The 24,522-nt window shown below is 38.8% G+C and overlaps 1 protein-coding gene across 2 annotated transcripts in view; it reads left to right on the plus strand.

The window, feature by feature from the left end:
• The window catches only part of MON2 (MON2 homolog, regulator of endosome-to-Golgi trafficking), a 77,825-nt gene extending 62,972 nt beyond the window's left edge, over window positions 1-14,853 (plus strand). For both annotated transcript variants that reach the window (XM_054178299.1, XM_054178300.1), the window contains 5 exons: window positions 8,982-9,042; window positions 10,317-10,440; window positions 11,828-12,035; window positions 12,840-12,922; window positions 14,646-14,853. In XM_054178299.1, coding sequence (XP_054034274.1) covers window positions 8,982-9,042; window positions 10,317-10,440; window positions 11,828-12,035; window positions 12,840-12,922; window positions 14,646-14,809 — 640 coding nt within the window. In that variant the 3' untranslated portion in view covers window positions 14,810-14,853. The remainder of the gene's footprint in view (window positions 1-8,981; window positions 9,043-10,316; window positions 10,441-11,827; window positions 12,036-12,839; window positions 12,923-14,645) is intronic.
• Window positions 14,854-24,522: the final 9,669 nt, after the last annotated feature.

Consider the following 24,522-nt stretch of genomic DNA (forward strand, 5'->3'; position numbering starts at 1 on the left):
TAGCTGTATAAGTGCATGCATGATCACTGAAGAATGGAACACTGTAGATCACAGAATCACAGAATTATTGAGGCTGGAATACACCTCTGAGATCATCAGGTCCAGCCTATGACCTAACATCACCACATCGACCAGACTGTGTCACTTTCTTTAAACACCTCCAGGGAGAGTGACTCCACCACCTCCCTGGGCAGTCCATTCCAATCTCTAATTACCCTTTCCATGAGGAAGTGCTTCCTAACATGCAACCTAAACCTCCCCTCGTGCAGCTTCAGGCCATGCCCTCTCATCACAAAAGAGCCTGACCCCCCACCTTACTACAACTTACCTTCAGGTACTTGTAGAGTGTGATAAGGTCCCCCCTGAGTCCCCCCTTCTCTGGGCTAAACAACCCCAGCTCCCTCAGCCTCTCCTCATCAGACTTACCCTCCAGTCCCTTCCCCAACCTGGTAAATTCTATTCAGTCTTGTTGCTTGCCTCTGGACGTGCTCCAGCACCTCAATATCTTTCTTGCAATGAGGGGCCCAGAACTGCACACAATGCTTGAGGTGAGGCTAGATGTGGGCAGGTTGAGAAAGTCCAGAAGTGAAAAATAGTAACAATGAGAGACTTAGACAATCTGCTCTATTAGGTTTTTTTAAACAAAAGAAGGTATCATTAGGAAGACACAGTAAGTCTTCAGAATATGGTAGAAGATACAGAATTAAGCAGGTTGGAAAAGACCTTCACGATCATAAAGTCCAACCCATCACCTAACACCATCTAATCAAATAAACCATGGCACTAAGTGCCTCCATCACCTCTCTGGGCAGCCCATTCCAATGGCCAATCACTCTTTCTATGAAGAATTTCTTCCTAACATCCAGCCTAAACCTCCCCTGGCACAGCTTGAGACTGTGTCCTCTTGTTCTGGTGCTGGTTGCCTGGGAGAAGAGACCAGCCCCCACCTGGCTACAACCTCCCTTCAGGTAGTTGTAGACAGCAATAAAGTGTCCCCTGAGCCCCCTCTTCTCCAGGCTAAGCAACCCCAGCTCCCTCAGCCTCTCCTCAGAGGGCTTGTGCTCCAAACCCCTCACCAGCTATGTTGCCCTTCTCTGGACACGTTTGAACATCTTTTTTAAACTGAGGATCCCACATTGCTCCAGACAAGAATTTTTATTGTCCATTGAGTATGGATTTCAGTACAGCAAAGATTATCTCAGTTAGACATTAAGGAAACCTTTTCCTCCAAGGAAAGTTAGGTGTTGTAGAAGATTGCTTAGTAGTGGTGTGAAATTTCCATCTTCTGTGAAGGTCTTTGGGTAAGCATCTTTTAGGAATAGTTTATCTAACAGTGTTTAAAGTTAAAGGACAGTGTGGAATATGAAAAATTTAATTCCTTGTGTATTCTGTCTGTATCAGATTTCAGTAACAAATTAATCTTATTTTTCAGTAGAAAGCAGTAGGGTTCTTCTGTACCTAACACTAATATGCTGTGTATTTGTGTGTGTGTGTGAGTAATTTTCAAGCACAGAAAATCAGTAACCAAACACAGCTGTATTTACTAATGGTGAATAAATAGCAGCTTGCCTAAAAGAGATGAAAAACAAATACCAATGAAACTTAATTTTGGAGACACATCCGTTAGTAAAAATGTTGGTAATAAAGAATGGGTTTGGAATTTGATCAATAGGGTTACAGGAACACTGAATGGGGAACCTTCCTTTGGCTTTGCATTTACTTCAAAGAAACATTTTTCAATAGGAGGACCTTAAAATAAAAAAAAAAGCTCATTAAGGCAACATAAAAGACACTTTAATCATTCAAGTTTTTTGTTTTGATGCTTCACTGTTTCCTTAATTTAAAATAATCTTTGCAGTAAATAGTTTTGCTTTGTTTTCAGCAATGATTAAGTAGTCCTGCTTCCATTCTGAGGCAGGCAGTCCAGATCAGTTAGCACCCTACAATCAACATCATTGTTAGGTTAACAAAATAACCTGAAAACCCAAACCCCGCCCCCACACACACTTTATTTTTTGGTAGAAGAATGTATTTCAGATAGAAGTTACTTTGGCAAGACATTCTACTATTTGCTGACAATGAATTATTCCTCAATATCTGTTAGACAGATGAAACATTTTGCATGTTTTTAGCTGACCCAGGCAGATGTGTCTACAATTGTGGGGATTAATCATTCATCAATACAGAGAGGGAAGATTACCACAGGTCTTCAATGTAATTCAAGATAATGTACTATCATATGCATGACCTTCTTTGGCAAATATGTTGTCTCCTTTTCTTAAATTACAGTGAGTCATTTATATGTGTCCAGGAGGCCAAGAGGGCCAACGGCATCCTGGCCTGTATCAAGAACAGTGTGTCCAGCAGGAGCAGGGAGGTCATTCTGCCCCTGTACACTGCACTGGTTAGGCCACACCTTGAGTCCTGTGTCCAGTTCTGGGCCCCTCAGTTTAGGAAGGATGTTGACTTGCTGGAATGTGTCCAGAGAATGGCAGCAAAGCTGGGGAGGGGTTTGGAACAGAAGCCCTATGAGGAGAGGCTGAGGGAGCTGGGGTTGCTTAGCCTGGAGAGGAGGAGCGTCAGGGGAGACCTTATTGCAGTCTACAGCTACCTGAAGGGAGGTTGTAGACAAGCGGAGGTTGGTCCCTTCTCCCAGGCAACCAGCACCAGAACAAGAGGACACAGTCTCAAGCTGCACTATGGGAGGTTTAGGCTGGAGATTAGGAGGAAATTCTTCACAGAGTGATTGCCCATTGGAATGGGCTGCCCAGGGAGGTGGTGGAGTCACCGTCACTGGAGGTGTTTAGGAGGAGACTTGATAGGGTGCTTGGTTGCATGGTTTAGTTGACTAGGTGGGTTGGATAATAGGTTGGATGTGATGATCTCAAAGGTCTCTTCCAACCTGGTTTATTCAATTCTATTCTATATTTTCCTTGAAAGCTGTTTCAACCATAGAAATTTCATCTCAACATGTTGCTTTCTAGAAACAATCACCATTGGCATTGATTGTAGTATTTTTTGCTAGCTGTCATGCATTGACAAATATTCTCTGGAGGTAAAGGAAAATTAGTACTTCTGTGAATATTCATGATGCCCTACAACTTGCCTATCTTTGCTTAAGTATGGGGTTTGCCTGCTCAGAGACCAGTGTGTTCTACAATCTTACACACAAAATGTGTTTTTCAGGGATCAGCATATTCATCAGAATTAAAGATATTCTCTGAAAAGTTAGAGGAAACTTTTCTGTTTTGTCATTGGTTTTGAAGTTCAGAAGAATTTAAAATAGTAAAAATAGCCCAGTGGTTTATAGAACCATTTTGATACATCAGGGTAATCTGGTCAGTTACTATAATTCATGACCACTGTCACTACTCTTTCCTGGCTTTTTATGCATAGATGATTTTTGCTTATATAGTTGCACATTTGTATGGCTATTGAATGTCTGGTGTGGGATTGTTCTTTCTATTTTTTTACCCCCCTTAATGTCCATCTGATTTTTAAACAGCAGCTTGTCTTCCCAAGTGCATGTTTCCCCTACTTACAGTTAGAGCCTTATCCCTTAGTAGCTTTAGGGTAGGTAGCCTTTCTGTTCCTCTTAGCAGCCTGGGCCTTGTCGTCCTGGAAAAAAAATCTAAAGCTGTGGAGGGAGTACATCTGCCTCATGCCAATAGTCAGGACAATAAGTAATAGCAATCACTTCTCTTTTTCTGTATCCTCCTCCTCCTTCTTCCCACAATGCTCCTGAAGCTCTCACTGTGATGCCCCTGTATGGGCTCACAAAGAGGTCTCTAGAGATCTCTGTGGAAGTTCCTCCATGTTGAGGTAATTCTCTTCTGATTTCCTTTTGGATACATCCCTCTGCACTTCCTGCAAGATGCTGTGAAGCTAACCTTTGCAAATAGGCCAACCTGCCCCCTTTGTGTCGAAATTGTCTACAGTGTGTCTTTCAACGGTTTTAATTGCCGTATAGTCAGTCTCTTACATTTGTAGTTGCACCATTTTTAAGTAAATGAAATTTAGATTTTTTCAAATCTCTGTTATCTGAATATTTTTTAAAATGATCTTGTATATTAATTTTTTATTATATTTATTATTCTATAATAATAATCTCTCATTCCAGAGTAATTTGGGAGAATCTATTCACTGTTTTGAAAGTAACAGCTAAAATTTATTGTTAATTTGAGGTGCATGTCAACCTCAGGATTGTAGAAGACAATGGAGAAGTAACTCTTTTCCATGTTGGACCTTTGTTCTAAGTCAGCAAGGTGGTGTAAAAACTGATTCTTTTCAGTGTGTTTATTTTTGGTAATATTTGCATTTTTGTCCATATCACCAAAACTATTTAAACAAGCCACAGAAGAGAAGATGAAAGCACCCTGTGGTCCTGGTTACATTAATGACTTGTAAACTTGACTTGGTTTCAGTGGCTTTGTCTACCATACTCTTGGCTGTGACTGAGAGTCATCTCTGGTTGCTTTCCAACTTGTAAATATGCCACATGGGATGTGGGGTTTATTAAGTCAGGTGCACAGACCTGTCTGCACTGCTGAAAATCAGTGGATTGAAAAGCTTCTGGAGCACGAAGTGTTTTGAAAATACAATCTGCAGATACACCATGGGTTTTTATTGTTACCAACTTGTCACTCCTTGTGACAGAAATAGAGTCAGATCTATTCAGTTAGGCCTGAAGTGGTTAGAACTAAAACCTGAGTTTCTCATGGCAGCATTCTGTAATTTTTCCTAAGTTCTCTGCTTCAGGCAAACTGAAATGTTTTGTCACAAAGAAACTTACTTTTCTTCCTTCACTCCTGTACACCTATTCATACCCCACATTTTCCACTATTTAATGTTTTTCACATTCTGTGCAGTTACCTGTCTAGGCTTCATGTAAGGCTGAGTAGAGATCTCCCTTTTGTACCTGCTCTTAAAACCTTTTTTCTTCAAAACTCACTTAGCATTCCTGGGATGTTTCTAAGTATGAAACACGCATCTCTGTAAAACTATCTAATGATCTATTGCAGCTAACAGACTTGGCTAGCTTTTCCTTTTAGCTTTGTGTGTTAAAACATCGTAGTGCCTATTGTCTCATTTTTGTATGCACATTCTCCTAGTGTCTGTATAGCTGAGGATAGAGCAAAAAGATAAAACTCTTTACATTTCACTAGTTTTAAATTTTTAATCAACATTTAAAACATTTTTCTAGTACCACTCATAATTCTTCTAATCACTGGGATCCTAGAAGTTGCATGTGTGGACAGCCTAATATTCCTTCCACCAATGAAACTGAGTTGGTGTAGGTTAGGCAGGAGGTCACTGTGGTTAGAACCCTTAAAATTAAACACAGAGATTCATAGTGCTTTAAAATACTGAAATTCCTTCCAAGCAAGAAGTTTCCACTTGCTTGCCTTTAAAAAAAACCCAACAAGCCAGCAAGCTGCACCTGAGGAGGCTCAATAATCTTGATTTTTTTATTATAAATCAAAGTGCCATTTAAAAATTAATATATTTCACATAACTTAATTTACATAAAATTGTCTTCTAGTGAGAGGCTGGTCTGTTTATTATTTCATACTGTTCTTCTCTCCCAGAGGCTTTCATGGAAGCATGTCAAGCCATTACATAAAATAAAATTCAACAAATGTGTGTGTATATATAATTTAGTAGAGCAGAAGTCTGTGCACACATAAGGGAGTTAAATCAATACTCTCCGAAAAGATGCTTCAGAGCAGAGTGCTGCTGTGCACAGCAGGACTCTGGGTGGCTGTTAGCTTTTCGTTGTTCGGCTCTAAAGCCCTCCCTAGACAGTGGGCAGCTGCTGCAAGCTCTGTACCTAGGAAAGCCCATGCATAGCAATAGTCTGCATCACACTGCTGCTTTTCTTCCTTGGGTCTTGACCCTTCTGGTACAGTCTGGCTGCACTGCATCAGACCAGTAAAGCTTTTGGCCTCTAGATAGATGTGTCATATAGACAACATTAAAAAAATCTATTTATTTGGGAGCAATTTGCTACATGAACAAGTATGTAGCATAATCTGTAGCATATATGGCAGAGCATGTATGGATGACTGGACAGAAAGGTCTTAACACCTCTTTAAAGTAAACCTCAGCTCAGAAAGTTGGTCAGTTGTAAATCAGAAGTGTCAGAAAGCAAGCTCCCCATGTATTTCAGCATGGCCTGCATTTGTATGCACCATAATAGCTTACATTATGATTTGAAAATTTTGCTTATCTGTTTGTGTAACAAAAGGTACTAAACAAACAACTACAGAAGATTTTATTCTTAGTTTACAACATAGAACTCCAAAATTCCTGACTGCCCAACACACAAACCAGTAATAAATACAGTGTTCGATTTTTTTTAGTCATCCATGCAACACAAGCATTGGTGAAGTTATCTGCATGAAGCCCCTTTCAGGAAGGGAAGGTGTATTTATTTTTCAGGCAAGAGCACTGGTGCACACTGACATAATTGAAGATTAGCTGTAGGCATGCAGAGTGTACCTCAGGTGTCTCATGCTAAGCACTCAGAAGAGAGAAAAGCCTGTCTTGAAAAAATCTTACTTGACTTGGTCAGCACTATGTAGGAGCACTGGGAAGAAAACCCTTAGAACTGTTAAACTAACCAGAGCTGAATGAGATTTAGAAGCTTCCAAAGTTCTTCAACTTTTCATTAAAACTGACAGTGGTATGGAGAAAACAGACCTAGACAAGTACCCTTATGAGGACAAGGCTGGCACAAGTCCACAATCATAGATTTGGCAGCTGCCTTGCCAGAGAGCACGTGTTTAGCTCTGAACTACCACCACATGTCTGTTGTTTCCTGGAGAGGGACACAGGGTGGAGGAGAAGCTGGGGGCTGGGGAGCGAGTTTGGAAATAAGCCAAAGAATGCCATTCTGCTTGTCACTGCAGTACTGCACCGATTCCTCTGCTTGCACAACAGCTTGGTTCTTTGTTCAGCCCGGAGCTCTGTTTTCCTTGCATCTGCCTATTCTGCCATAAATTAGGCAAAGAATCCTGTGGCAGACTGACCTTATCATTTCCCTTCCTTCTCAGTAGTGACCATCCTGTGTACTTAATCAGATGGTATCTCTGGAGGAAGGAAAAAAGAGCATTATCTAATTTAAGATGCATCGTAACACACAAGCATACACGATAGCAGCAAGTCGAGTACCACAGGCAATCTTACATCCAATATTTCTAACCATTCCTTTCAAGTGGTCAAATTTCCCAACTGTTCCTCAGTTTGAAGATGTTATAGAGTTAGTCTGTAAGACAAAAAGTAAATTACGGGAAGAGGAGAGAATTTCAGATATGAAACCATATTGACTGTATGTAACACCACCTCTCTGAATTTTGCTGTTAATGCTACTGGTTATTCCATTAGCTTCAAATAATTTTGCTGATGGCATGTTGATTCCACGTAGATTTTATTAAGCAATCCTATGATTATGGAATTGTAAGTAAGGTATTTCAGAGTTTGTCTGTCGTGTGGTGTACCTTCTAGAATTTTTGGTTTTTGTTTTTCCCCCTCCAAGTGCAGTAGAAGCAGGATCTGTAAAGCAAAACACTTCATGATGAGGACCCATCAGCTGCAGATGGGTTTCTTTTTTAATGTATTTGAAAGTAGCTCACACAAGCATCTATGAGAACTTGCAGTGCATTTTGTTTGTTTGTTTAGTTTCATAGAAAATTATCTAGTTTAACTTGAAAAGCCTGAGTCCGATCAAATTAGAACACTGATGTAGGCACATCAGCAAAAGTAGTTGATTGCTGTCTAAGTAGGAGGCCTTCTGTCCTGCTGAGGAACTTGGTCCAACAACTCAGTAGTATAATCCACCAAAGAAAAGGAATTTGAATTCACTGAATGGGTAGTCCAGTACAAGGAAGGTCTCAATAAATGAGGTAAAACTTCACCAGAGAAAACTGCATGGCTGGTGGTTGGCATAAAAATCTCAAATGATACAAGATTTCTGAATTTACAAGCAAGTAGGGTAGAGGTTTGTGAAGTGTTGGGTGATTTTCATGGTTGAATCACTTCTGGACATAGAATCATGGAATCAATAAGGTTGGAAAAGACCTCAGAGATCATCAAGTCCAACCTATCACCCAACACCTCCTGACAACTAAACCATGGCCCCAAGTGCCACATCCAATCCCCTCTTGAACCCCTCCAGGGATGGTGACTCCACCACCTCCCTGGGCAGCACGTTCCAGTAGCCAATTCCTCTTTCTGTGAAGAACTTTTTCCTCACCTCCAGCCTAAACTTCCCCTGGCACAGCTTGAGACTGTGTCTTCTTGTTCTGGTGCTGCTTGCCTGGGAGAAGAGATCAAGCCCCAACCTGGCTACAACCTCCCTTCAGGTAGTTGTAGGAGTGCCCAGACAGCAGTGGGATATCCAATCCAAGAACTGCACAAGGTTCTGAACTTCTTCAGAGTTATGTGGAAATGTTCTCTTGTTTGGAAAATGTGTTTCTCTCTTCAGCAAATTCTTTAAGAATGAGAACAAATAAATCATTTTAGTTATCAAGCAAAAAGACAAAGCAATTAATGAAAAGTATCTTTCATTAGTGCAGAAGAAAATGAAAGCTAACAATTTTGTACAGATGTGCTGCTTAAAATCAAATGTCTCTTTTCTTGCATACTAAGAGAGTAGGTAAGATGTAATTAAAGTGTGATTCCCTAATGAATCACACTTCAGAGAGTCATCTAAAACAGGTATTACAACTATTGCACATACAAAATGCATGCTGGTGATGCAAGTCCTTATGCAGACCCATTAGTTGTAACCACTCAAGTTTTAGTGGTTTACTACCTTTTTTTTCCATATGAATCATTTTTGTCATCATTATTCATAAGATTTTATTCTAAAATGATAGTACCAACTTGATGCTTCTGAAAACTTTAAATGGAATGCATTTTCTCATCCTTACCTCTATACACATGAGTTTAAAACTATAACGTAGTATGTTTATTTCTAGTACACCTCCCGATAACCTCTCCATTCAAGAATTTCAGAAGAATGAGAGCATTGATGTTGAGGTAAGGAGACTCTAAGAAATACACTGTCAAACATGAGGGAGTTCTAGCCACAGACTGCATTTGGTTATGAAATAATTGTTTTGAAAGTTACCTATTCTTTATTTTTCTGTGGTATGGTTTTCCTTTTTGAATACGAGGTAGGCTATTCATGGGCTTGGAATTTGGCTGCTTCAGAGTTATGCAAAAAGTAGGAAGCAGCATGTCCAAAACAACTACTGTCCACTCAAGTTTAAAACAGCACAGAATGGATAAGCCAGAACTTGTTTCTGCCTCTAACCCATTATTGGATTTTACTTATTAGGTTATTGCCAAGCAATTACCCAGGTAATTGTAAACTATGGAGGAAGCTGGCAATTAAATCTAAAGTGAGTGCTTGCTGTGTTGAAGGGGTGCATTCAAGCAACAACGACATTGTTACCCTCCAGATGTGTTGTCAATGCTAAAAAGTTTGTGCATGAATGAAGAAATGATGCCTTGGTTGTGCAGTACAGAGGTCACTGTAGTTGTAAAAGAGTCATGTTTGGCCACACAAAGATGGAGAAATTAAGAGAACATGACATGTGGAATGAAGAGGGACTGGTTTTCTTTCACTTCATGATAAGGAGATATAGCAGACCAGGGATTAAGGGTACAAAGGAAAAGGAGTTATAGAGAAGACATGGCAATATCTGTGTTTGATTGCCTGTCATCTCTCCAGAGTTGGCAGCTCAAGATCCACAAAGATGTCCGGATAAAAAGCGGGAGCAGTGCTGTCTGCAGTGAGCAGAACTCTTTGAAATCTAATGCATTAATTTATGGAGTTCTAAACCCACTTTGTTCCTGAATGGCAGTTAATGTGCATTGCCCCAAGCTTGTTTAGATAATTAACTTGTTGTGCTTTGCAGATGTCACGGTGTAAACATGTGATATATGTTTTTATGTCATAGTGAAGATATTGAATTGGGTTAGAGGGAGATTTCCTAGTGCTAGGTCTTCTCTTTTCAAAGCCATAAATTCAATTGGAAGAACGTACTTCAAATGTCAGTGGTCATCTGAGTGATAACTGCTTTACCATCTCTGACAAAAGTGAGGGGAAAAAAGTTTATTTCGAGTTTAATGTTACACACAAGACCACAGTTTTTGGACATAACTGCAAATGTTAAAAGCTATCATTGGGAGACTTTATGAAGTTTTATCAAGCATATCTTTTTTGATGAATGTTTCTGTCTTCTCCACACTAGAATTACCACTTGCCTATTCAGAAAACCAATATAAACATATTTAATTTATTGCAGGTGGTGCAGCTTATCAGCACAGAGATACTGCCGTATGCTAATTTTATTCCTAAGGAATTTGTGGGTCAGATAATGACTATGCTCAATAAAGGCTCAATACATTCTCAGTCATCCTCCTTCACAGGTATGGTACCTGAATGATAAAGATAGGGTGTTTAAATCTGCTAGAAAATAAATACTCTCAACGTTTTCATTACTTTGTTCAAGACTTGACATTCCGTGGCATGCACTGAGTACAGATCGTTTGATACGCAGCTTGCTTTTACAAACTGTGTTTTATTTCATGAAAGTTGCTGAGTATTATTTGCAGTTCTTTTTAAAACTGTTTCCTTACTTCCTGGTCAGTAGTGCATATAATATTGTACTTGTGTTACTTTATACTTTCTGCATAGTTTGTTTTGCATTGTGCCAGCTGAAACAGTTCTAACAATAATTCCAGCCAGTTGTAAGACATAATATATCCTGTTTTTAAAAGCTGAACAACCTTAGCATAACTATATGACTTGCATTAGGAATACACTGGCCAGCAGGAGCATCTCCCTGTGCTCAGCACTGGTGAGGCCACACCTTGAGCACTGTGTTCGGTTCTGGGCCCCTCGCTACAAGAAGGACAATGCGATTCTGAAGCATGTCCAGAGAAGGGCATTGAGGCTGGTGAAGGGCCTGGAGCACATGGCCTGCAAGGCATGTCTGAGGGAGCTCAGGGTGTTCAGTCTTGGAGAAGAAGAGTCTGAGGGGAGACCTTATTGCTCTCTACAACTGCTTGAAGGGAGGTTGGAGTGAGAAGGCAGCCAGACTCTTCTCCTTGGTGTCAAGTGACAGGACATGGGGAAGTGGTTTCAAGCTGCACCAGGGGAGGTTCAGGCTGGATGTTAGGAAATATTTCTTCACAGAGAGGGTTATCAAACATTGTAATGGTCTGCCCAGGGCAGTGGTGGAGTCACCATCCCTGGAGGTGTTTAAGCAGTGTGTAGACCCTGGTGCTTAGGGCCCTGGTTTAGGATTGACCCTAAACTGGGTCAAAGGCTGGATGATTCTGGAGGTCTCTTCCAACCGGATATTTTCTGTGATTCTGTGACGTGGTGTACCTAGCCAGATACTTTCCTTGCCTTTAAGAAAAAGCTGTATGTGTTTTATTGGAAGGATGAAAAACAATGTATATAAGCCATCAGAGAGAGAAAGATTTGGATTGTATAGCACCAAATATTAGTACTTATGATGTAGAACAGGGGGTGCTGGGTTTTCTACTTGATTTCATATATTTTATTACTAAAGCAATGTCAAGCAGGTAATGTTACTGAATGTGTTGTCTATTTTATCTTCCATGTTTAGAATTTTTATGGTGGTTGCAGAGCCTTCTTTTCTTAGTATTCTTAATATTTCTTCTTATTAACCTTTTTTTAATACTAGAGGAGTGACAGCCTTTGTGCAAACTATAATAAACCTAAGTGCAACATTTACTGTATTGGCAGGCATTCTGCACAATTAAATGTGGTGTTTTACTTTGACAGAAGCTGAAATAGATATTCGAATGAGAGAGGAGTTTTCTAAGGTGTGTTTTGAAACACTGCTCCAGTTTTCATTCAGTAATAAAGTCACAACGCCTCAGGAAGGCTACATCTCTAGAATGGCACTTTCTGTGCTGCTGAAAAGGTCACAGGATGTACTGCATCGCTACATAGAAGATGAGAGATTGAGTGGCAAATGTCCTCTTCCACGGTATGTATATTGTCTTCAGGAAATGAAAGGTATTACTAGTACTACATGAGAAAAAGGTTGCATGTAAAATATCATTCAGTCATTAAAAAAATAGTGGGGGGGGGGGGGTAGAGTGAATTTTAAAGCCAGGGAAATGTTTGTGAGGAAGACATTTCAAAGAAAATATGGATACCATTTTTTTTTGTTGAAAAAGCTTTAAACATTCATGCTTGAGTGCTGTTACATAGCCAATAGGAATGTGACTTTGTAACTAATATTTTCATTTACTGATGCCTGTAACATAGTATTTTGAAATCTGGTTTCCCTTAATTCCCAGCAGAGCTATGTGTAGTTTCTAAATTGAAAGTCTCCTTGAAAATGAGATAAACTATCCCAACAGCAACATTACCAGTCATTGCTGAACTAATTGCTCTTGAGACAGGAAAGTTGACTGAAGCACCAGGAAATTCTGTAACATGAATTTCTTTCACTTAACTTTTGAATGTTTCGATCATGAATGATGAAATGCATTATTTCCATGTAACACTTTATCATGTACATGACTATTTTCTGATTGAGATGTGTATGCTGTTACTGTTTCCAGTATCAAATTTAAAGCCATCCTAGCTGAGATGACAGCAATGATGGTGGGAAACTCAAGAGACAAATGATAACCTTAATCTCTTACTCTTCTTTCAGCAGGCTTCCTTTCAGGAGTTCCTTTTATGTGTTGTTTTGTTTGAATGCTGTGCAAGTTTCAGAGAAAATGTAGAGTCTTGAGATAAAAATGAGTAATTGACTGTTTGCTTTTTTTTCCCTTTGTAGGCAACAAGTAACAGAAATCATATTTGTTTTAAAAGCTGTCAGCACCCTCATAGATTCACTTAAAAAAACACAACCTGAAAATGGTAAGTTATTGTTAAACAGCATGGTTCTAAACAACATAACATTGTCTGCCACAAAGAGATATTTAGTGTAATGTGTAAGGTTTAGTATTATGTAATTTTGCCTATATGTAGGTGGCAGGTAGGCAGAAAAACAGCACATGAAGTTTTTTCTCAGTGTACCTAAAAGTACAAGGTTCTAAGTTATGTTTAATAAAATAGAAAACTTCAATTTGTGCCCTCTTTTATTAAGATAGAGCTTGATGTCTTCTAGAAACAAACAAAAAGCCTTCCATAAAATTTTCATGGAATTCTTAAATATAAGTAGGCTTGCTAGATCAGTTTTTCTTCTGATACCTTTATAGAGCATTATGGATCATGTTCATGTAGGTGCACTCTTAAATGGATGGACAAGTTAAACACATGGGCAGGCTGTTACATAATTAAATGTGTGATCTTGCTTTCCTTCCCCTTCTGCTCTAGTACCTCCTGTTCCCTGTGTTGAGAAAGATGTCTTAGCTCGCTGATGCCCAAGTAAATGGCAGACAAATACATTTAAAGAGCTGAATTAAATGGAAGACTTCATTTATAATCCTGCATCCTGTTCCTCCTGTAAACTGCTACTGTATGCATACAGTTCCCACCAGAGAACTTAGTCAGGAGTCTTGGTTAAACCATCTGTATTGTACTCTCCAACTCTGGCAGAACTGCATATATGACACTTCCCTCTACCTCCCTGCTTTTGATATTATGAGGAACAGGAAAAAACACTTTTTAAGTTCTGAAACAAACCAACCAACCAGCCTTTCAAAAAAAACCCCAACAAACCACAGGCAGGTGGGTTTCCTGAAAGCATCACTGAGCAGCCAGTTTTATCATAATGTGGATTCCAAGAAAGGAGGATGAAGGTTGAACTATGCCAGGATACATAAAGCCTTTTGGTGAGCCCTGAAGGCAACTGAAGTGCTACGTTGGGCCTTTCTTTTTGAGAGGTAGAGTAGCCAGCTCAGCTGGACTGTTCCCTACAACCCTCTTACTGTGATGAGAGATATTTTTCACCTGGTCCATATATGGCAGCATTGCCAAACTTCCTGCATACTTTCTTACTAAAAGAACCTCTGGACAAATTAGAGGATCACTTTACCCCCATTTCTGCTAGCTTTTAATAATTTTATTTCTGCATGAGAATCAATAACGGTGTCTGAAATCAGGGGAAAGTAAGGAAGCGACACAATAATTAAGATTCATGCCACCATGTTTAATTTCACCTGTTAGCATGAACAAACTTTACCATGGATATTTTTGTGTACTGGTCTAGTTTTTCCCTCTGCTTTCTATTGGAATTAATAGGTGGCCTCATTGCTGAAAGTTTCCAAAAGTGAAATGTGCGTCCAATTTTCTGTCAGTAGCTGAAGAAAGCAGGCAGGAAATGTATGTGCATTATGGATTTTATGAAAGTGTTATCTTCAATTTGGCAGTTCTTCATCCAGAAAATACAATGAATAACTCATATGCAGAACCACAGGTGTGTAACACCATTTTGTGGATATTGCATCTGGCTTCCAGCTACTGCTGCTGTGAAAAAAATAGTGTGGCTCTCCTGCAAAAATCCCTGTCCAGGTGTTGTAGTGTCTATGTAGCACTAGGCACCAATTGAATGTGCCCTTCTTCATACAGGTATTGAAAAAAATAATCTATTTTAAGAATCTGGAAAGCAGTGAGTGATTTAATCTCTTCTTTGTTGCAGTTGATGCTAACACGTGGGGTCAAGTTATTGCCTTGTACCCAACTTTAGTAGAATGTATCACCTGCTCGTCCTCGGAAGTGTGCTCTGCTCTGAAAGAGGCATTGGTTCCCTTTAAGGACTTCATGCATCCACCAGCATCCAAGGTACAGAATGGAGAATCTTGACCCCATAAATTTTTTTTTTTCTTTTTTTTAAATTCCTGAAGGAAAAAAAAAAAAGGTATCCAAAAATGTTTTGTTCCTGGGTGGAGTTTCCCCGAGGAAATCTCTTGTGACTAGTACTTTGGCAACCAGTGCTGACTGCCTTTTAACTGTACTAACAAGAGCTGAGTCATTCATGAACACAGGCTAGATCTCAAAGGTTCCAGAGTGAGTAGCAGTGCAAACCTTTAATAAATTTAACTAAATAGTTGGAATCATTTATAATCTAATGTACTTGCTACAGTATCTTTGAAGTGGTGGTTGAAAAGTGGGCTTATGTACAGCTTGTTGTGTATGTGTTAATGATGTAATTAAACCGATTTCAATTCAGTCAGATTTATGAGGCTGGTGTTTTGCACCCCTTTTTTTGAAGTACGAATTGTACTAAAATTTTATGCAAGATGGTACTGTAACATTCCATATATCTGTAACCAGCCTTTGTAAACAAAGGGAACTGATATACTTGTGTGTATAATAAATGGTACAGTTCTGTATAAAATAGTTGCATTATTTAAATTCTTTTAAAAAATACCCATGATGTTGAACGCTTCAAAATGTATTTATTATAAGTTGTATGCTTACGTTTTTACTTAACAGTTTGCCTTCTAAATTGCCAGATATGCTCATTCATATCTGATCATGTTGCTAGTTTTTGCCTGATTGAATGTATCTTCTCTGTGCCCATTAGACATCTAACAAAGATTGCAGCAAGCAGTCAGTAGTCTGCTGATTCAAACTTCAGAGTAGTTGACCTGAAATAAGTTTGAATAAGCAGAAATCTGCCGTAGCACTTCAATGCTACCATACCTCACTTGGTAATATCTTTGTTTCTAGATGTTTGTTCTGCTCAACTCTCTCCATTTTTGTAGCTTGCAGCCTTGCTTTAATAAAACACATATTTGAGGGTTGTTAGCCTTTTTTAAACCTCTTGGCAGGTATCACAGTCTTTCAATTATGACCTCAGAAAGGTGATTTCAAGTATCCAAAATACTTGGCTGTAATATTTTGTTCAATAATTTTAAGTGCTTTGTTTTGTAATGTCTTTTCAACCCAAACAAATTGTTCTAATCTTTTAATTATAAACTCTTGTCTGATATAAAACCACGAGAAGTGTATTTTTGGAGATAACTACTCATTTAGAAGGGCAGTACAATTTGTCAGTAAGTACACGTGAATTTGTTACACTTTAACGTAACACACAGTTGAACCAAAACACTTTTTAGTGGTATTGGTTTTGAAGGTTCTGACTTAGCACTTAAAGTCTTGTTTAATTATTATTTCAATAATGTTTCACCTGTATTAATGGATTTTTAACCTGTGATGTGAAAGCACAAAGGCCAAATGCAACAAAGCAAAGACAGAAAGAGGGAGAGGAGACAGGTGCCTTTCAGCGGATTTCAGAGCTTACCTTTTAGGTTTTTGTTTCTTAAAGTCTTTTCTAGACATTAAAAGAGATTATCATGCCTAAGAACTGGTACTATATCCGTTTGCTGTACACTTCCCTGGCTAAAGGGGCATTGATTGCTACATATGAATAGATGCAAAAGTTGTAGGAGATTCAAGTCGAAGATGTTATGAAGCTGGTCAGGGTTAGAAATACCCTCACTGAATAAAGTTACCTAAGCATGGCTTTGGACAGCTTGCTTCCATAGGGCTCCAGTTAGTGGTCCCTTTAAAAAGCTTTCTGTTTCTAAGTACAGTAAATGTTAAAGAGGCTTCAAGACCTTGCACATTTCTCGGTCACCAAAGTTGCATGGAACTTAATTGTCGAGCATAGATAGCTTTTAGAGAGCACAGAGTTTACATTAAGGAACAAATGCTTCTCATTAATAGAATTTATGTCAAAATAGCTTATTTGGAGAAGCAGTCCCAGTACACTGCAGAACTGGGTCCCACATACAGATAACAACATTATCTGTATTCTGAAAGTGAAAACCTGGCAACTGCTCTCCTCATTAGTAGAAGATAAGTCAAGGTCTGTGAGGTCATTAAACAAAGGGTAGGACAGGAAAGAAGGGTATTAATTTGGTTCAGAATATATTATCTTTACCAGAATTTCTCGGAAGAGGTACACAGACCAAACTGGGGGCAAGTTTGTTTCTAATTAGTTTCTAATTGGTTTTTCAGTGATAATACAGATGTATTCTGTCCAATCAAGCAAATCTTCAGCTTTATCTGTATTTTCAAAGGAGAGTGTATAAGTCTTTCTTGACCCCTAGAGCTTATACTGCTTTACCAGCTATGGATATTAACCTTCAGAATGTTCTGAAATAAACTACCAATGAGTTAACTTTCCTTCCTTTCCTCTTAATTATAAAATTAATAGTATCTGTGCTATTGGAGGCATGTTTTGGACATGCAAGCTGATACTGAGAGTATTCAAACAGCTTTCTTCAACTCTGTATAAGTAGTTTGAGAATTAAACCCAAAGCTACTTAGTTTGGAAAAGAGGGTTTTCATTGGTTAATTTTGTCTGTGAATAAATACTAATCCCTTTGCTGTGCCTTCTTGTCCAGCACTTGAGTATTTCTTCCAACTTGGAAGTACCAGTTTCTTTTTATTATGTTGTACTTCTTGCTACATATTCTTAGGGCTTCTTTGATGCAAATGGCATTCTTGAATATTTAGATGTCACATTTTCATATGTTTCTAGTGTGGTAAATCTTGGTCCTGAAGAAATTTATTTTAATTTACTGTTACCTATGGAGTAGATCCATGCCCAAGTTCTGTTCAAATCTGTAGTGTTGCTTATTCAGTAAAACTCACTAACACTTTCAGGACTGGGGTCTGCATTGTGACACTGAAATCAACTAGAAAGGAGATACAGCTGTGTGTATAGAAATGTCAGCTGGATTGATAAGATAAGCATGAATTGCTTATCAAATATAACCACAATCTTCACTTTTTTTCTTCTCCTCAACTTCAAAAAATACATGGATTGAAAATCCAAAGAGAAACTGTAAGGGTTTTTAAATTGTTAGAAGATTCTTATCAAGAGTTTTGGATTACTTGGGCCTCAGTGCCATGACTATTGCCTTAATGTACACAAGGATTTAAGATTACACAGTAACTCTAAGAAAAAGGAACAGCTGCCTCAAGCTGGGAACTTCACATAAAAAGTCTATTCTTAGAAGTTAACCTACAGTAGTTAGTTGCTTATCATCAGTGATGCCTATCAAACTGGACATCCATTCTGTTTCCTTGTACTTTGGTGAACTGTGGAATGTTACTGGACATTAAAGCCACATAACACACATGGTCATGGCTAGTTTTTGAGAAGAGCAAGCAGTAGTATGTCTGTGACACTTCCATAGTTTATCATTGTATTCTGTGGATGGTTTGTTTTGGGTTTTTTCCTACCCAGGTTGAGCTGTTTCTTCTTTCCCAATGGCAAACCTTCTCATAGTTTGCCTTGAACTCTTCAGGCAAGATATTTTTAGTGAAGTTAATGCCTTTCTTTTCCTTGGCACATGGCAAACATGAGTATTGGTCATCAATGTATTCTACAGAAATTCATTCAGAAGTTCAGGATGCTACTGTTCTGAGGGAGGGGGAAAGCATCTTGTCTTCTCACCTGTTCCTGTATAGCTCAGTTCTGTGTCTTTCACTAGTTGCTCGTCTCAAATTTGCAGCTTGCTATGCATTTCCTATGTGAGTAGACATCTACAATCCTCCCAAATAAGGTGAGGCTTCACAAGTCAAAGATGGAATAGCATTGTGCAGTCGCCTTGTGAGCAATGCACCTTCTGACTGTAGATACAGCTGCTCACATGCAAGGCTGCTCAGAGTGGAGCCTGTCAGAAAGTTACAAACAAGGCAGCTGGGGTGGAGGTTTTGTTTAAATTGGGATCCAAACTAGTGCACAGACATGGCCTGTATCTATACATGCACACCATTCCATTTCCATCAGCAAAATATTAATTGATGGAATATTTGTATTCCCTGAGAAAGGCAAGTTTTTGGAAAGTAGTTAGCTGGAACTTCCGCATAGGAGAAAAGACTTTTCTTCTAAAACACTGGCTGATAATTACTGCCAGTAACTTCTTGTGCTTTAAAAACATGATAAATTTTAATGTATTGCACAGTGTCTTCAGCAGCAGTGAGTTATCTTAATTCATATTTCATTGTATTCAGTAGAGGTTCTACTGTTAGTCTTGACAAGTGGGAAAAAATGATCAGCACTGTCTCAAAAGACCCCAGCCTACTGTATTTAATTATTTGGATTTTTCTCAGTTGTATAGCCTCAGACTCTAGTAACCTGAGTATATTCATAATTCTTGGAAGTTAATTTCAGATTGTGATGGCAATGCTAGGATGTTCCAGCTGTGTCCTTGCATACAGCAATGAGTTCTGCTGTCATCCTCTTTTCCTGTTTAGTGGGGCTTAGTTTCTTACTTCATGATAAGGCAAGGAAATAAAACAGAAATAGTTGATACTGCAGTTGAGACAAAAGCATTCTGTAGTACCTTTATATGGCACTGTTCTCACAACATTCTTCTTTCTAGATAGTTCACTTTGTATGTTCATATAAATATAATTGAGACCTTGCTTATTGTAACAAAATGTGAACCAGCAACTCTGGTTAGGATTCTTCTGTTTCTTTCTTCACCCTGAAGATACTGTAACATACATTCTAAAGTTGTTTTGCCTTGTTCTTAATGCTATCTAAGCATAGCTATAAGAGAGAATCTACAGAAATTCTAGTTTGCTTTTCTTGAAAATAATCCTTTGGGAATTTCCTACATGTGAAATAAGATAGGAATAAATGAATTACAAATATTAAAAATGCTTATGGTTTATCAAATCATCTCCTACAATCATGTAGAAGAAAAAGTGGATTCTTCACAATTCCCATTTTGTTCAGGCACTAGGCCATGAATGCAATGAGGTCCATAAAGTTACACTTATGTTTATGCAAGAGTTAAGGCTCCTGTAGCAGTTACTTATCCTCTGTGACTGAGTATCTAATGGAAGACTAAACAATTGCTGGGGAAGCAGAGTGAGTTGTTACTGCTTGACGCCTCTCTCAGCAATGAAAAAAAGCCCAACTGAAGCATGAACATCATCTGTCTGTTGAAAAGGATGTGTGCTATTCCTTTGGACTTCCAGACGCTTTCAGTTGCTCCAAATGTAGCACTATAAAACTCTTCCTTTGCAATTTCTTCATCTTACTGCTCAGATCAGGAGGACTTTGGGCTGTGCAGCAAAGTAAGAATTCATTCTGACCCAACAGTTCATAGGATCATAGACTGGTAGGGGTTGGAAGGAACCTCTGGAAATCAAATCGAACCAGAACTGGATGATTTAGCAGTGGCTTTTTGTACTTATAAACATGAATAAGCAGTATGTTATAGAAGAAAGTCTACAAGGGACATACTGAAAATAATTATTTTCTCTTCTGTCTTTTGAAGTCACTTAAGAATTAATATGGTTATCTTCCATTGCATAAAACTATTTTGAAAAGGGGCAATTTTCATTCCAGTGGGGTCTTTTAGGTTTATTTAACATTTAATGTTCATTAAAAAACATTTGATTTAAGAACTTGCCTGTTTCTGGTGAATGTTAGCAACATAAAAATCCAAGTTTTGAAGCAGCCTTGTCGCAGGGAGTGCTAAGAACAGTTGTAAATAGATCTGGTTGTTCTTTGGGAAAAGACTAATTAAAAATGCTTCACGAGAAGCTACAGTGTTTTATTAAAACTTTAGCTTTTAAAAAATAATTAAGTAACACAGTTAAAGGATAAGAACCTGAGGGATCTAAACTTGGGGCTAGTCTAATGCAATACACAGAATTTCCAGGCTCTACCCAAGAGCACAGCTCTGCTTCTGGAAAGGAACATGAAAAGCCCCTGCTAAAAATGTCAAGTATGTGAGACAGGCTTTCTCCAAACCCAAATCTGCAATAGATGTTATCACTAGCAGAAATGTCCCTAGTTTCCAGGGATGCAGAAGTTTCAGAAAATAAAACACACTCTGCCTTTTTTTTAATCTATTCTGATCTTCAATTCTGCCATTCTTTTCCATGCCACTCTTCTATGGGCAAGGGGAGTATTAGAAAATGTGCAGTTTGTGTACAGTGTGTCTATAGCCTTGTGAAGGAATCAGCTATGACAGTGTGGCTTGTGTGGTACCAGGGAACAGTATTTTTCTTGCCACTTAGCTTAGTGAGCTGAGACTGTGTTGCTTTAAGAATTCTCAGGAATGCCTCCCAGTTTTGTTGATAAAATACTCTGAGATAAAGCATAGTTGCTCACTATGAGCCTGCTTTGGTACAAAACCAGATTCTCTCTTAATGATTAGTGTTTGCACATGCAGGTGAGACTCAGGATTTTTTTTTATCTCCAGCTTCTCCTGTAGGTAAAAATGCTTAGGTAGGATATAAACTGTTTGAACTCACTGATTCCTGCAGCTTACTGAGTAACTCTACTGCACGGCCAACAGGACGTGGACAGTTTTTCCTGGCTGCAGGTTGTGAATAAATTTAGTAAGGTTGTGCAGTGTTTAGTTTGTCTTAGGAAAGAGCTTCTCAGAGACCATCAGTAGGACTTCTGCATCAGCATGTAAATAGTACACTTCCTGGATAAGAATATTTTCCTCACATGAAGGTTATGTCATATTTTAAGAACTCATCAAATCAAATCTTGATTCATAGCTGAGTTGTAGTGTTCAGGTTTAGGTAACCTTAGAAGTATCTGATTGCTGTCTGATTTAGGACAGACAGTGTTACACCCTCAAGGAACCAGTTGCTGGGATCAATGACTACAGCAAAGTGAGGAAAATATATTGATGGTTTAAGACAGCTTAGCTTGTGCAAGAAAGACAGTGAAATTAAATATTCATGATTCTTAGGGTGGAGGGAGAACATGAAAAATCACTGGATTTCAAGAAGGCAGACTTCAGCAAATTGGTAGGGGTAAGATCTCACAGGAGACAAATCTGAGGGAAGAAAGGAACTGAGGAGGTAAGAGAGTTCCTTGGAGATGCAAAAGTCATGACTGAAAGTATATCCCAGTGCAGGAGACTGAGACTAGCTGTAATAAGACACCAGCTTAGTTAAATTAGGAATTCCATTGAATTCAGACACAAGGGGTGAAGTACAGGAGGTGGAAATTCAGATACTACCAAAGAACAGTATTGACAGATAAGGATGAAAGTAGACGAGATACAGCTGTCAACTGACAGAATAAATGCAGAAGTAGCGAAAGATTGGTGCTAACAAAAGTGCTGAGTACTTAAAAGAGGATGGCTCAAATGATCATGTGTTTGGTTCAGCGTTGCAATCTGTGTGTTGGATTTTTGTTGTTACAATGATGACTGATTAAAAACTTCAAAAATCAACTGCCAATATACTGCTTATGCAATTGACATGAATGACAGAGACTGAAAAGCTTACCTAGAGAAAGGAAAACAGGATAGAGAACAGCTATGTGTTGTCAAATTGAGTGGGCCTGAAGAATTACTTGCCTATTTTTAAAGAACCAATCTGAGAATTTTTTAAGATCATCAAAACAAGAGAAGTACCAGATGACTGAATTAAAAAAAAGGCAAAAAATAATGCTTTAACTTTTTAGGAGCAAAATGGAAATGATAGAAGAACTGGCCTGACAATTTGTTTCCTGACAAGTAAAACTTAAGATCTGCTGTTAGCATCAGCAAGATACACATTACATGCATAACAACTGATAAGTACTTGCTATGATAAAGTCACATAAACTTTGTCTAATTTCAGCCAGATGACTCTAAGATGCTGCTGTTAAGCCACAATCAGCTTTTATCTATTGAATTTTGCCAGCCTTCTTGGAGACTGGAATTTCAAAACATTTGATGATTTTCCTGAGAAAATTGCTTCAATGTTAGAATGGCTGTCAGCGTAAACAGCTATCATGAAAGGCACTAAGACTTAGATCTGAAAACATTTTGCAGGTTGTTAATAGTAGAAGTATAAAACAAGTTTTAACATTTCATAAGCAGTAAGTTTTTTTATTATCAACTTCCTCTGATAAATTTCTGTGCATAAGCCACAATTGGGTATTATACCATTTAATCTATACAGTGATTGTGCAATTGTCTTTAAGACATTCACTCAAAACTTTATTTAAGTAAATAAATGTCCATTTATTCAGTTATGTATCAAACACTTGGTCTCTAATCACACTTCAAAATATTTCAGGTAACAATGTAGGCTATGTTTGCTGGTGGTACAAAACTCAGAGGGGTGGCCACCGCCCTGTCAGGCTGTGCAGCCATCCAACCAGATCTGAAGAGCTGGGTGAAGGCAAATCTCATGAAGTTCAGTAAGGACAGGTGCAGAGTCCTGCACCTGGGGAGGAATAACAGGCACCATTACAGGTTAACGGATGCCCTGCTGGGAAGTATCTCCATGGAGAAAGACCTTGGGTTCCTGATGGACAGCAATGTGCCCTTGTGGCCAAGAGGGCAATGGTATCCTGGGGTGCATCAAGAAAAGTGTCTATCAGATCTAGGGAGGTTCTTCTCCCCATCTACTCTGCCCTGGTGAGACCACACCTGGAGCACTGTGTCCAGTTTTGGGCTCCCCAGTTCAAGAGAGACAGAGATCTGCTAGAGAGAGTCGAATGGAGAGTCACGAGGACGATTAGGGGATTTGAGCATCTCCCCTTAACATGTTTATTTCTGGTGGTGGTCCAGATGCCTAACATAAGAACTCTTCAAGAAATTTTGTCAGCACTGTAATCCTCTTTTCACCTGAAGCATGTTCCTTACAGAAAGGACAAGTTAGATACAGTTACCATCTCTTTCTTCTATCAAAAATACTGCGTGTGAAACACATTCAAAGGCCTCAGCCCATACTGTCTGACAGTTCAATGGTGCTGAGGATTTTTTGGCCTGTTTTTAGAAGGGATTGTCAATAGATAAATAAGAAAGATGATTCCTTTGCAGTTTTGTTATTGAAGACCCTGTTCTTCAATCTGAAATCACCACTACTGCTCTCTGTGTACATTATATCGGCCTTAAACTTGGCATGAGTCTCCATGACTAGTGATATTTCTGACATTGAGAGCTTTGAGACTGCAGAGAATGGGAGACTGTTGGAAATTTGATGTCATCTGGTCTGTTGTTTTTAATGTTAACCATTTCTTACTAGGAAGTACTAAAGTTGCCAAGGACTTGCTTATTCTTACCAGAAGAGACTCACACTTTTCCCCCATCACATGACAGACTGATGCCTGGTCATAAGGGGGAGAGCAAGAGATAGAAAAATGGCAGCCAAAAATGGATTGCCATCAACAGAGGACCTTTAAACAGGATGGAGTGCAGTCTGGTTTTAATCAGCCTCTCTCATGAGAAAACGTGGAATGGGACAGGAATATGATGTGCATCGTACTGCTGGCATGTACATGCACAAAGAACTGGTTTCTGGAGTATATCACAACTATTACTTGCAGATCTACTTTGCTGAACATGTGTTCGTGCCTCAGGGCTTGGCACTGTAGGATAACACAGTACTATCTTACCACTAAAATGAGCCCTAGTGTCTCTATAGTACTGCCCTAGAACAAATGAGGAAAGATAAACATTTATTTTAGAAGAGACTGATTTAAGTATTTTCTCTCAAAGTATTAAATCAAAGGCCTCTGTTACAGCTGTATAGTTTATGATACCTTAAAGAGAATGCACTGAACTGATGAGCGGAGTAAC

The sequence above is a fragment of the Dryobates pubescens genome, chromosome Z, assembly GCF_014839835.1.
Source record: "Dryobates pubescens isolate bDryPub1 chromosome Z, bDryPub1.pri, whole genome shotgun sequence".
Classification (NCBI taxonomy): Eukaryota; Metazoa; Chordata; class Aves; order Piciformes; family Picidae; genus Dryobates; species Dryobates pubescens.